Source organism: Thamnophis elegans, chromosome 11 (assembly GCF_009769535.1).
Source record: "Thamnophis elegans isolate rThaEle1 chromosome 11, rThaEle1.pri, whole genome shotgun sequence".
In the NCBI taxonomy this organism is placed as follows: domain Eukaryota; kingdom Metazoa; phylum Chordata; class Lepidosauria; order Squamata; family Colubridae; genus Thamnophis; species Thamnophis elegans.
The window spans coordinates 11466254-11479038 of record NC_045551.1 but is presented as its reverse complement, the minus strand read 5'-3'; the positions used below and the strand labels follow the sequence as shown (position 1 = coordinate 11479038).

The window sequence follows — 12785 nt, the reverse complement described above, 5'->3', positions numbered from 1 at the left end:
AACTTGGGCATGGGGTTGCCATGATGACCACCCTTTTGGCCTTTCAGCCTTTGGAAACCATTTAATTTAATTTAATTTAATAAATTGATTTGTATGCCGCCCAATCCCGAAGGACTCTGGGCAGCTTACATACAATAACTACTATTAAAAAATTTAAAAAAACCATATAAAATACAATATGAGATAAAAACACAACATGCACTCAATTATGGAGGGGCTGGAGTTCAGCCCCAGGCCTGCCGAAACAGCCAGGTCTTAATTGACTTACGGAAGGCCAAGAGAGTGGGGAGGGTCCGGATCTCAGGGGGTAGCTCGTTCCAGAGGGCCGGAGCAGCAACAGAGAAGGCCCTCCCCCGGGGAGTCGCCAGTCAACATTGCGTGGCTGACGGTACCCGGAGAAGGCTCACCCTGTGGGTTCTTACTGGGTGCTGGGAGGTATGTTGCAGGAGGCGGTCACGAAGATATCCAGGCCCTAAGCCATGTAGGGCTTTATAGGTAATCACCAGCACCTTGAAGCGTGCCCGGAGACCGATGGGAAGCCAGTGCAGCTCGCGGAAGATAGGTGTAACATGGGTGTATCTAGGTACACCCAGTATCGCTCGCGCGGCTGCATTCTGGACCAATTGAAGTCTCCGAATACTCTTCAAGGGCAGCCCCATGTAAAGCGTAAAAATGTATCAGAGATTAACCCAGGTTGCTTTGACTATTTCAGATTAAAACATCAGGATGTTATGTGTTTGTACATTTGTAACTTTTGGTTGGTTCATGTTTTGCTTCTGTGTGGGATGGCTACTACCAAGCTCCTGGCTTTGGAGTAAAGAAGACCACAAATTTGCCTTCAGAATCATCCAAGAATGAATTGCATGGCATGATATCATTTAGAGGGCAAGTTGCTGGAGTTGCAAGTTATGTCAATGCAGTCTTGTTTCTCATTGTATAACCCAAACAAATGATGGTATTGGTGTAAGTGAAGCTTTGCTAGTTATTGTTGGTTGGAACATTGAAAATGGCTTGATCGGAAAATGTCCCTTTGACTGGAGATTTGAATTGGGCAGAAGTCTTATTAGAAGATGTGCTTCTAAGAACATGCAGAATGCTAAAAGGATACCAAATAACTAAGTAGCATTAGGTCCCAATTAGAAAATGTTATTCATTTTCTAATTCATCTTGAGCCCTTGTGATCTCTAGGCTGGAATACTGCAATGTGCTCTACATGGGGCTGCCCTTGAAGAGTATCCGGAGACTTCAGCTAGTCCAGAATGCGGCCGTGCGAGTGATCGTGGGCGCACCACGGTTCACCCACATAACACCGATCCTCCGTGAGCTGCACTGGCTACCTGTCGATCTCCGGGTACACTTCAAGGTCCTACTCACCACCTATAAAGCGCTCCATGGTAGTGGATCTGGCTATTTGAGAGACCGCATTCTGCCAATTCTGCGTCCCATCAGATCGCATAGAGTTGGCCTCCTCCGTATTCCATCCGCCAGTCAGTGCCGACTGGCGACTACTCGGAGGAGAGCCTTCTCTGTTGCGGCTCCGACGCTATGGAACAATCTCCCCGTGGAGATTCGTACCCTCACCACCGTCCAGGCCTTCCGCACAGCCCTCAAGAACTGGCTAGCCCGTCAGGCCTGGGGATAAGTCTACTTTCGCCCCTCCTGAATGCTGAGTGAATGTTGTGTTTTACTGTTTAATTTACTTTTGTTCACATCTCTTTTTGTATTTGTCCTTCATTCCCTTTCCCCTTTGATTGTAAGCCGCCCTGAGTCCCCTCGGGGAAAAGGGCGGCCTATAAATGTGCAATAAATACAAAAAAATACAAATACAAAAAATCTTGGTTGCAGATTAAGTCTTGCCCAGCTATCATTGAATGTTAATTGACATTCCCTATATTTAGAGAGTAAGATTAATTTATTAAGAACTACATAGGATTGAAAAGCCTTGCTTCTCTCTAAGCAACATCTTATAGGTCATGCGGTATATACAGGGCCGGATTTTCCTATAGGCTAACTAGGCTTCAGCCTAGGGCCTCAAGATCAAGAGGGGCCTACATTCAAATTGTTAGCAAAATTAAAATTACACTATTCTAAAAACAGTGAACACTAAAACACTGAACCGAAAATAAGGAGAAATTCTACGCATATGACTAATAAACAAACATAAAAATGTATTGGTTAAGATCATTCCAGCACCGCGGCAGTTGGGGAGCCCGCCCACGTTCCCTGCTCCCAGTAGCTGCCCCGTCGACGCGGAGCCCACCAGCGGCCAGGCAGGTGAGGGTGAGGGGGCCGAGCCGGGCAGCTGAGCTCAGCAGGGGAGGCGGCTGGCCTCGCTGCCTTTGCTGCAGAGCAGAGCCACCCTCCGTCGGGAGGCCAGCTATATATATTGATATATATTGATATATATCACAGTAATTATGTATTTTATTGTCTCTCATGTAATTTACAAACTTAAAAATGGGAGGTGAAAGGGCCTCATAAGTGGAATAGCCTAGGGCCTCTTTTCATCTAAATCCGGCCCTGGGTATATAGGCCAGGGAGTGAGATGGTTCAGCAGTTAAAGATGCTGGGCTTGTCAGCTGGCAGCCGGGTTCAAGATCTGAACAATGTATGCCACGATGAACTCCCATTATTTGTCCCAGCTCCTGCCCACTTAGCAGGTCCAAAGCATGCAAATGTGAATAGATAAATAGATAAAACCCAACACTTTGGTGGGAAGATAACAATGTTCTGTGCATTTTGGTGTTGTATAGTCATGCTGGCTACATGACCATGGAAGTATCTTCGGACAACACTGCCTCCCTCAGCTAAGAAACAGAGATGAGCACTTTCCCCTAGAGTTTCCCCATGACTGGGCAGGGGAAACTTTCACCTTTACTAGTATAGATCAGCAAGAGAGAGGAAGTTGCCTTTGTCTGTTAATAGAATTTCATCATCGGCCAAGCAAGAAGGAGGCACAGAGACATGATGTGAAGACCCATTACCTCATTTAACTCCTGCCATTTGCCTCAGTGATCAGAACGCTTCTCGGAGGAAGGAGTTGATGCTGTCTTAAATATTGAGCCGAGGTGGCACAGTGGTTAGAGTGCAGCACTGCAGGCTACTTCAGCTGACTGCAGTTCTGCAGTTCGGCTGTTCAAATCTCACCGGCTCAGGGTTGACTCAGCCTTCCATCCTTCCGAGGTGGGTAAAATGAGGACCCGGATTGTTGTTGGGGGCAATATGCTGACTCTGTAAACCGCTTAGAGAGGGCTGAAAGCCCTATGAAGCGGTATATGTCTAACTGCTATTGCTATTGCTAATATATTTGAAGAAACAGTTTTGCTCCCAATGGAATGTTTTCATAAGCAAACAAAGTTTTTTCTTGAGGTATTTGCAACCATGTAAGAACCAGGAAGGATTTCTCTAAAACCAGTCCTTTATTTAAAAGAAATAGGTTCTCTGAGGACACACTCCTGCAAACCAGCAAGGTAATCTGAAAAGCATCACATTCAGTACCTACAGCTATATCACTGTATGAAAAAGAGATTATTGGAACCATTGCACCACAGCTTCAAGATGGTAAACTCTGTTATGATTTGTCAGCAATGTACAGATTAACAGATTTGGAAGGGACCTTATATTTTAAAAGCTACGCCTTATATGTGTTTGGGGAGAGTTGGGAGATAAAAGTCTGCTCCTCTCCGATTAGAAAGCTAATCACCTTGCCTTTATTATGGCACCCTCACAAATTAGGATAATACTATTTGACAGTGACTCAGAAGAGACATGATAGACGCATGATAGGGGTTATGTCAGCACTCCTCCATTGAATAATTAGGAAAGAAAGCCGCGAGACTCCATTGATAGAAATCAAGTGTACTTTTACTAATTATAAATGATTAGAAGCGTAGCAAAGCGAAGACTGATTATTTAGGCGCGAAAGCAATTGATATATAAAATAACCCATTCCCCACCCCTTGGCTTCCCAGTTACAGTCCAATCATAATTCTTCCAAGTGTCAGGTGTGAGATAACTTCGAAAAGCATCACCAAGATGGAATGTCGGTGCCGTTGGCCTTGGCGGGAACCTCCTCCGCATGCGCAATAAGACAGGCAGCAGAGACTCGAGAATCTTCCTCCAGCACAATTAGTAATCCCCTCCCAAATACCATGCCCCCCCCTCCCCGTTTCAATGGCAGCCGAAGCAGCAGCAAAGCAGAGGCTGACAGGTTGCCAAATGTTATGTTAGTATTGCTTTCTACCAACACACACAGGTATACTATGCTAACACAGTGGTGGGAAACACCTCTAGTTGTCCAAGCATGATTTTACATACGAGACAGGAAAATATGATCCAACTCCTGAGGAGCAAGGGATCAGCGCAGGCTCTGATCATGGAATTGGCCCGCCACAAGATGCTTTAGGCCAATTCTGTGAAAAAAAACCCACACAGGCAACTTTTGCCAAGTGGTTAGGTCATTTGAATGTTAGTCTAGCCGCACAAAAGAGTTGCTCTCAGAAAAGCAGACTCCACATAACTTGTCTAAAGTGACCCCAAATTATACAGAAATCTAAGTAATTATTTATAATTTGAGGGAACTCACCATGAAACTAGATGGTGGTGATGGTAAACCACATTGGTGCTCCCGGGGGAAAGAGGCAGAATACTTGTTCACATTCAGCTGGAATTTCTACTCCCTCCCTCCGTCAATTATTTGCAGGTGACAGCAGTTTGGAATAAACACAGCAGTTTCACTCCTATTTTTGTAAATTGAAGAAGGAATTTGAATTTAATAAAATTTATATGCCACCCAATCCCGTAGGACTCCGGGCGGCTTACAAGTACAAAAATAAAGTCAAAAACTAAAATATAGGGGGGAAAAAAGATAGATTTAAAAATATACTCAGTCCTAGATGGGACTGGACCTCATTTCGGGGTCAACAGCCCCAGGCCTGCCGGAACAGCCAGGTTTTGGTGGCTTTTCGGAAGGTCGAGAGAGTGGGAAGGGTCTGGATCTCGGCGGGCAGATCATTCCACAGGGCCGGAGCAGCTACAGAGAAAGCCCTCCCCCGAGTGGTCGTCAACCGGCATTGCCTGGTCGACGGCACCCGGAGGAGGCCCAGCCTGTGAGATTTTATAGGTCATTGGGAATGACCTTGAGGAACAGGAAGAAAAGTTGCTACCAAGGCAATGGTTAGATACTCTGTGTCTGGGGAAGAAATGTGACATGAAAAAATGGCTCGGATAAAATTTTTCCTAGTTCTTGCCAAGTTGTAGAGAGGGCAGGAAAGTACATTCAGATATAAGTATCATTTCTGTTACTATATCTTTATAGTAATAGTGGTATTAGCCTAGATGACTTTGGTTTCCTAGTCTGGTTTACCTTGAAGTACTTACAGTTCTTACACTGTCCATAGCAGGGGTGGGTTTCAACCGGTTCGCGGCGGTCCCTGCGAACCGGTTGGTCGGCGAACGTGGAAATAAGTAACTTCCGGGAACGGCGAAGGGCTCACCCGCCCGCCCGCGCTCCTTACCTGGTTTTGACGAGTTCTGCGCTTCCACGCATGCGCAGGACGCATACAATAGCAATAGCAATAGCAGTAGACTTATATACCGCTTCATAGGCCTTTCAGGCCTCTCTAAGCGGTTTACAGAGAGTCAGCATATTGCCCCCAACAATCTGGGTCCTCATTTTACCCACCTCGGAAGGATGGAAGGCTGAGTCAACCCTGAGCCGGTGAGATTTGAACCGCTGACCTGCTGATCTAGCAGTAGCCTGCAGTGCTGCATTTAACCACTGCGCCACCTTGGCTCTTACCTTGGCTCATACAGCGCCTGTGCGATCCTCCAGGAGCAGCTGGAGCATTGCACAGACGCTAGTACGCATGCGTGCGCCACGCGCGTGCACGAGGACGCCGCCGGCCCCCTTTCCAACCGAACCGGTTGGAATGGGGCGAGAGACCCACCCCTGGTCCATAGACACTAAACTTTACCACATCACAACCCATTTGATTGAAAAAATCTAACAAATGTGCTATCAAATAAAAGCATATTTCTTCCATGCTAACCTAAGTAATAAGGCTTTCTAAATCCCTTTCACAGGGCACCAGGCTCTCTTTCCAAGAAAAAGTTGGAGAGCATTTCTACTTCTGTGGAGTTTTTCAGCCCTTTGGAAGGAGTGTGGTTATCAATGGTACAGCTGAAAAGAAAACAGTTTTTATGAAGAAAAGAATGCATCATAGGAGGAAGGGGGGGGGGGTGTTTGAGAAATTATGCCAGAAACAAACATGATTGAAATATCTGGAATACAAAACAGTGATTCTTTGGGGATTCCCAGGAATTAGGCTAGTTTGAAGTTTTAAATGTGCCAGAGCTGTCTTGCTGTAGTAAGATGTCCAGCTGAAGACCCTGAATATAATCCCCTGTGTAATAACATCTATTTTTAAGCAAGTGAACTCCTGAAGGAGCAACTTCAATGCTAGAAATGGGAGGAGAACTAGTTTTGCTAGAACTCAATTTAAGAATGGGTTGTCTGAGGGGTGGAATCACGATCATAAATGGTGTATATATTTGAAAGAGCAAGCAGAGAAAGCTAAGGCTGGATTATTGCAACACGCTCTACATGGGGCTACCCTTGAAAAGCGTTCGGAGACTGCAGCTAGTACAGAATGCGTCCGCGCGAGCGATATTGGGTGTACCGAGGTACACCAACGTTACACCTATCCTCCGTGAGCTGCACTGGCTACCAATTGGCCTCCAGACACAATTCAAGGTGTTGGTTATTACCTTTAAAGCCCTACAATGTAGGGCCTACATGGCTTAGGGCCAACATACCTTTGAGACCGTCTACTGCCACATACCTCCCAGCGGCCAGTAAGATCCCACAGATTGGGCCTCCTTCAGATGCCGTCAGCCAGACAGTGTCGGCTGGCGGGCCCCCGGAGGAGAGCCTTCTCTGTGGCTGCTCCGACTCTCTGGAATCAGCTACCCCCAGAGATCCGGACCTTACCCACTCTCATGGCCTTCAGGAAAGCTGTTAAAACCTGGCTGTTCCAGCAAGCCTGGGGCTGTTGACCTCATTGTCAGCTCCCGGATAGAATGATTGCATGTGTTTTGTGATTTTAAACTGTCTTTTTCTTATTTTTCCTTCTCTTTTTCTTTTGTAAGCCGCCTGGAGTCCTTCGGGATTGGGCGGCATACAAATAAATACGTCTCAGTTCCAGAAGTACGACCCCCTAGTCTCTTGGAAAATCTGGGCTTCAGGCAAAGATTCTTTGCTACTGCAAAAGAGATAAAACAAGATACGAAACAATAAGGGATGGCCTTATGGTGGCGATGACTCTCAGTGAAGAGATCTGAATGGGGAAAGAGATGTATACCGCTACAAATCACCACAGAAGGCACAGAAGAAGGCAAAACAGATTTTCTAAAACAAAATATGATGGGTGTGATTCTGACAAGAGCTTGTGGACAGATGTTGTTATTAGCATTTAAATCTGTATTAGGTGAAGAAACCAGCAGGTTGCAAAAGAAGTGGTGAATTCTGACTGCTCTTAAAAGAACAGATGAGACAGAATTGATCCACGTGAGCACCATCTGTGGGAAGGTTTCTTTGTGCTAGTCCCAGGCATAAAATCTTCTCAGGTTGGCTTAGGCCAGGGGTAGTCAACCTTTTTATACCTACTGCCCACTTTTGTATCTCTGTTAGTAGTAAAATTTTCTAACCGCCCACCGGTTCCACAGTAATGGTGATTTATAAAGTAGGGAAGTAACTTTACTTTATAAAATTTATAAAGCAAAGTTACAGCAAACCCCTACTGCCCACCATGAAAGCTGGAACGCCCACTAGTGGGCGGTAGGGACCAGGTTGACTACCACTGGCTTAGGCCCAGTGGTGGGTTTCAAAAATTTTTCGAACCTACTCTGTGGGTGTGGCCTCCTTTGTGGGAGTGGCTTGCCGGCCATGTGACCTGGTGGGAGTGGCTTTCCGGCCATGTGTTCTCTCTCTCTCTCTCTCTCTCTCTCTCTCTCTCTCTCTCTCTCTCTCTCTCTCTCCTTCCTTTTGTGTCTCTGTCTCTTTTTCCTTTTTTTCTTTCATCTCTCTCTCACTTTTCTTTTTTTTTCTTTATTTATTTCTTCCTTTCTTTCTCTTTCTCTGTGTGAGTCTGTCTGTCTTTCTGTGTGTGTGTGTGTGTGTGTGTGTGTGTGTGTGTCAGTGGTGGGTTTCCAAAATTTTTTGGAACCTCTTCTGTAGGTGTGGCCTGCTTTCCGGGTCCACTGATGGAACCTCTTCTAACCGGTTCGGTAGATTTGACGAACCGGTTCTACCGAACTGGTGCGAACTGGTAGGAACCCACCTCTGCTTAGGCCCACTGGTGGGATGAAAGAGTGCCATGTGGATTGTATACCCCCAAGCATCAAAACGTTCTGAATTACCCTTGAAAAATGGTGGACAATGGAAAACTTGTCAGAATCACTGTCCTAATTTAAATGTTTGATTCCTTCCTAGACATTGATGGCCCAACACATTTAGTAACCGACCGAGTAACAGAAAACACAGCAACCATTTCTTGGAATGGAGCCCAGGCTCCCATTGATGGCTACGTAGTGAGCTACAACTTAGTTGGTGGTGATACCAGACAAATATCCATTGACAAGGACAAAAGAACCGCTACTCTTGTTGACTTGAAGCCTGGCAAGGAGTACATTATCCACATCTGGGCTGTCAAGGGAACACAGCAGAGCAGAAGGGCAAGCACAGCAGCTGAAACAGGTATTCCATAGATATGAAATCGTGAAATCTTCATGAGTTCCTGTGTTTTAATTCTATTCAGTGTAGTTCTTTTTAACATGCATACTGTACAAGTTATATGTGAAGGAGTATTAGAACTCTGGCAGCAGATTGAAGATTTACAGTCTGCTGAAAGAATCATGTATCTTCTTTTCCTCTCTCAGTTGTGTCAAAACAAGTAACATTCAGTTTGTGACTTTAGAACCTGAAAGATGTCAAGGAAGTGCTGATTGTCAAAGAATGAACTATAGAGAATTACCAATATGTGATAATCATATATTGTTATATATCTGCATGTATGCATGTCTGTATATTATATATGGGTAATCTACAGTTAGATTCGCAGTATAAGAGGGATGAAAACTAATTCAAGTCCTAAATTAGGACTAAGAATTATTAAACTGGCATTTAAGAATTTAGCCGTTACCAAGCAAGGTGGCTTTTTGTAAATTAGTGCGTTCAGATCCAATATATTTCTGGATATAGAAGAAGTACTTAAGGTGCCACTCCAAGGTATCCAACCATTATTGGTATAATAATAGATTTCTTTTTCCATAAGCGTTATTTCAATCTGCAAGTCCCAGTATTTTGAATTGTTTTCTTTCAACCCAGCATCATGTGATTTAGCAACATCAATGAACCATACTTTCCTCTTTTCAGTGTTATATCAGGCACATTAAGAACAAGACGACAGAGTTATATGTATAATGCTTCTGATACTCCCTGCCTTTGCTGAAGCTGAATGTGACAACAATTCTGACAGAACTATTCAGAAACAATAATAAACTCCCCAAATTATTGCTTCCTTTTTAGTGATCTGTTAATTTTAAATTTTCAGACATCAAGAAACAAACATAATGTATAATGTTGATATTTAGTTGTTAAAAGTTATGCTCAAATTCATACGTGGCCATATGGTCACTTCAGTAAAGATCGACAAATCCTTTTAAGAAAATGGAGAACTTAAAAAAAGAATATATAATCCCGTGACCCGTCAAAACCGCGCTCGACTAAGCCGCGCCCGATTAAACTGCGTCGCTGACGTCATCAACAGGGCGACAACAGCGAGCGCGGAGAAAGAAGGGCGCTTTAAATAGCGCTTTGAAAGCAAGCCGATTCAACTTAAGGTAAGGGTTAGGTTTAGGGTTAGGTTTAGGGTTAGCTTTAGGGTTAGGTTAAGGGTTAGGGTTAGGTTTAGGGTTAGGTTAAGGGTTAGGGTTAGGTTTAGGGTTAGGTTAAGGGTTAGGATTAGGTTTAGGTTTAGGGTTAGGTTAAGGGTTAGGTTTAGGGTTAGGTTTAGGATTAGGTTTAGGGGGGTTAGGTTTAGGGGTTAATTTTAGGTTTAGGGTTTACAGCGTGCTTCTGTCTCCGCGCTGTTGTCGTCCTGTTGATGACGTCAGCGACGTGGTTTAGTCGGGCGCGGTTTAGTCGAGAACGGTTTTGTGGTGGAACCTTTAATCCAATGTTACTGAGGGAAAAAATGCAATAAACTGTACCTTGGTTCACAGAGATCGATGGCCCCACCAATCTGAAAACAGACCAAGTGACAGAGAACTCAGCCACTATATCTTGGAACAAGGCCTCTGCACCTGTAGAACAGAACATCCTCAGCTATATGTCTGCTGATGGAGAAACGAGAGAGGTACCTGTTGGGAAGGATAACATCAAGACTACCTTGACAAACCTGAAACCAGGCATGGAATATGTTCTCCACATCTGGGCAGTGAAGGGAAGCCAGCAGAGCAAAAGGGCAAGCACAAAAACTATGACAGGTAAACTTGAGTAGGGTGGAGGGAGTGGATTAGGAATTTCTTAACCTGCAGAGGTTCTGAATAACCTAAATTTAATGAAACAGTGCCCTTTGAATGTCTATGGAGAATTCTTAGTCATCCAGGTTCATAGTTCTCCCAAAGGTGCTTTTTCTTTTTCTTTTTTATTGAAAATTCTAAAAAAAAAAAGGATTTTACAAATATTTATCTCCCTCCTTCACCCTCCCACCCGAGCCCTTCTCCCCCCCAACCTCCCCCCCCCGCGATTTCCCAGAGCAAATACAGGGTATAAATCTTTAACAATCATATTCTAAAATAAACTAAAAATAACTTCATCTTTCATTTGTGCTTTAACTCCTCTTTGGTTAAGCTAACTATAAACAAATTAAATCATTCCTTGCTTTTTCAATCGTAATCTATCTGGAATTTTTTAGTCCCGCATTTATTTTGAATATAGTCAATCCATCTTCTCCACTCCAGTTTATATTTCCCATCTGAATGATCCTTAAGATATGCTGATATTTTAGCCATCTCTGCTAAGTTTGTTACTTTTAGTGTCCATTCTTGAATAGTAGGCAAATCTTCCTTCTTCCAGTATTGTGCCACCAACAGTCTCGCTGCCGTTGTTAGGTTCAAAATCAGATTAGTCTCTATAAAAGTACAATCAGTAGTTATACCTAACAAGAATAACTGAGGGTTAGACTTTATCCTCTTTTTAAAAATATTTTGCATAATCCGAGGTGGCGCAGTGGTTAGAGTGCAGTACTGCAGGCCACTTCAGCTGACTGTTATCTGCAGTGGTTCAGATCTCACCGGCTCAAGGTTGACTCAGCCTTCCATCCTTCCGAGGTGGGTGAAATGAGGACCCAGACTGTGGGGGCGATATGCTGACTCTGTAAACCGCTTAGAGAGGGCTGAAAGCCCTATGAAGCGGTATATAAGTCTAACTGCTATTGCTATTGCTAATCCACCATATTTTTATCCAAAGGTGTTTTTTCAAGAGGCAACTGGACTTTCTGTTTTTTTCTTTGAAGAAGTTTTGCTCCTCATCCCTTGGATTTCCCTTTCCCTTAGATGAGAAGCGAAACATCTTCAAAGAAAAAACAGAAAGTCCAGTTGCCTCTTGAAAAAGCACCTTGGGTGTCCTTTGAAAATGACAATGATATACTATTATTGCTACCAGAGGTGATGAGTTCTAGACTGTTTTCCTTATGTATTCCAGTATAAATTGTACTATATATTTTCCAGCTACATGGTTGCATGAAGAGGGCTGCTTTGGAAATGCTGGGGACAAACCTAACATATATAAGGAGTCCTGTAGCACCCTCTGTTGACTGACAGTCAATTATTCTACAAGTATTTCTTTCTCCCTGTTATTGGAATTAAATAGGGAGTGAACATCCAATATCCAATTAGGTTCTACTCTCTTTGCAGGGTAGGAGGGTACGAGTGGAAATGGATAATTTGAAAGCTTGTAGAGAATGATAGTAGAATTGAAATAAAAGATCCCTTGTTAGATTTGTGTCATAGTTCTCCAGCTTTCAGCTTCATCATTTGGGGGCATTCGAATTTTTCTTACAGAACTGTGCTCTATCTCCCTTGCATATATATCTGCCTCTTTTCGTTTATGTCACTCCAAAGACATTTATCCATGAGATCTTTGATTCGGCCCCTTATAGTGCAAAAATATACGCTTACTGTAAATTATATATCACCCTATTTCCTGAAATTCTTAGATAACATGCATAGAATTGAGGAGTACAGTATCTTACAGGGTGATAGAGCTGGTTGGTCATTCTTCAATATGAAAAGGGCCATGCCAGTATATATAGAATATGTACCCTAATATGTACTCCAAGCCCTTATATCTTGGATGAAAGAAAAAAGTAATAGCTGGATTCCAAGATAGCAATAGCAGTTAGACTTATATACCGCTTCATAGGGCTTTCAGCCCTCTCTAAGCGGTTTACGGAGTCAGCATATCACCCCCACAGTTTGGGTCCTCATTTCACCCACCTCGGAAGGATGGAAGGCTGAGTCAACCTTGAGCCGGTGAGATTAGAACCGCTGAACTGCAGATAACAGTCAGCTGAAGTGGCCTGCAGTACTGCACCCTAACCACTGCGCCACCTCGGCTCTATTACTGCTGGCTCTCAGTACCTCCTTCAGTATCTCCTAGGCATGTGCATACATTTTCTCAACTACATATTCTGGGGTCGATTCTTTCCTAACTTCTCTGTTTC

The 12785-nt window shown here is 43.9% G+C and overlaps 1 protein-coding gene across 1 annotated transcript in view; it reads left to right on the top strand.

Moving 5' to 3' along the window:
• Window positions 1-12785, top strand: part of TNN (tenascin N) — a 47599-nt gene that overhangs the window by 19623 nt on the left and 15191 nt on the right. The window contains exons 6-7 of the mRNA XM_032226806.1: window positions 8492-8755; window positions 10282-10545. Of these exons, the coding sequence (XP_032082697.1) occupies window positions 8492-8755; window positions 10282-10545 (528 nt within the window). The remainder of the gene's footprint in view (window positions 1-8491; window positions 8756-10281; window positions 10546-12785) is intronic.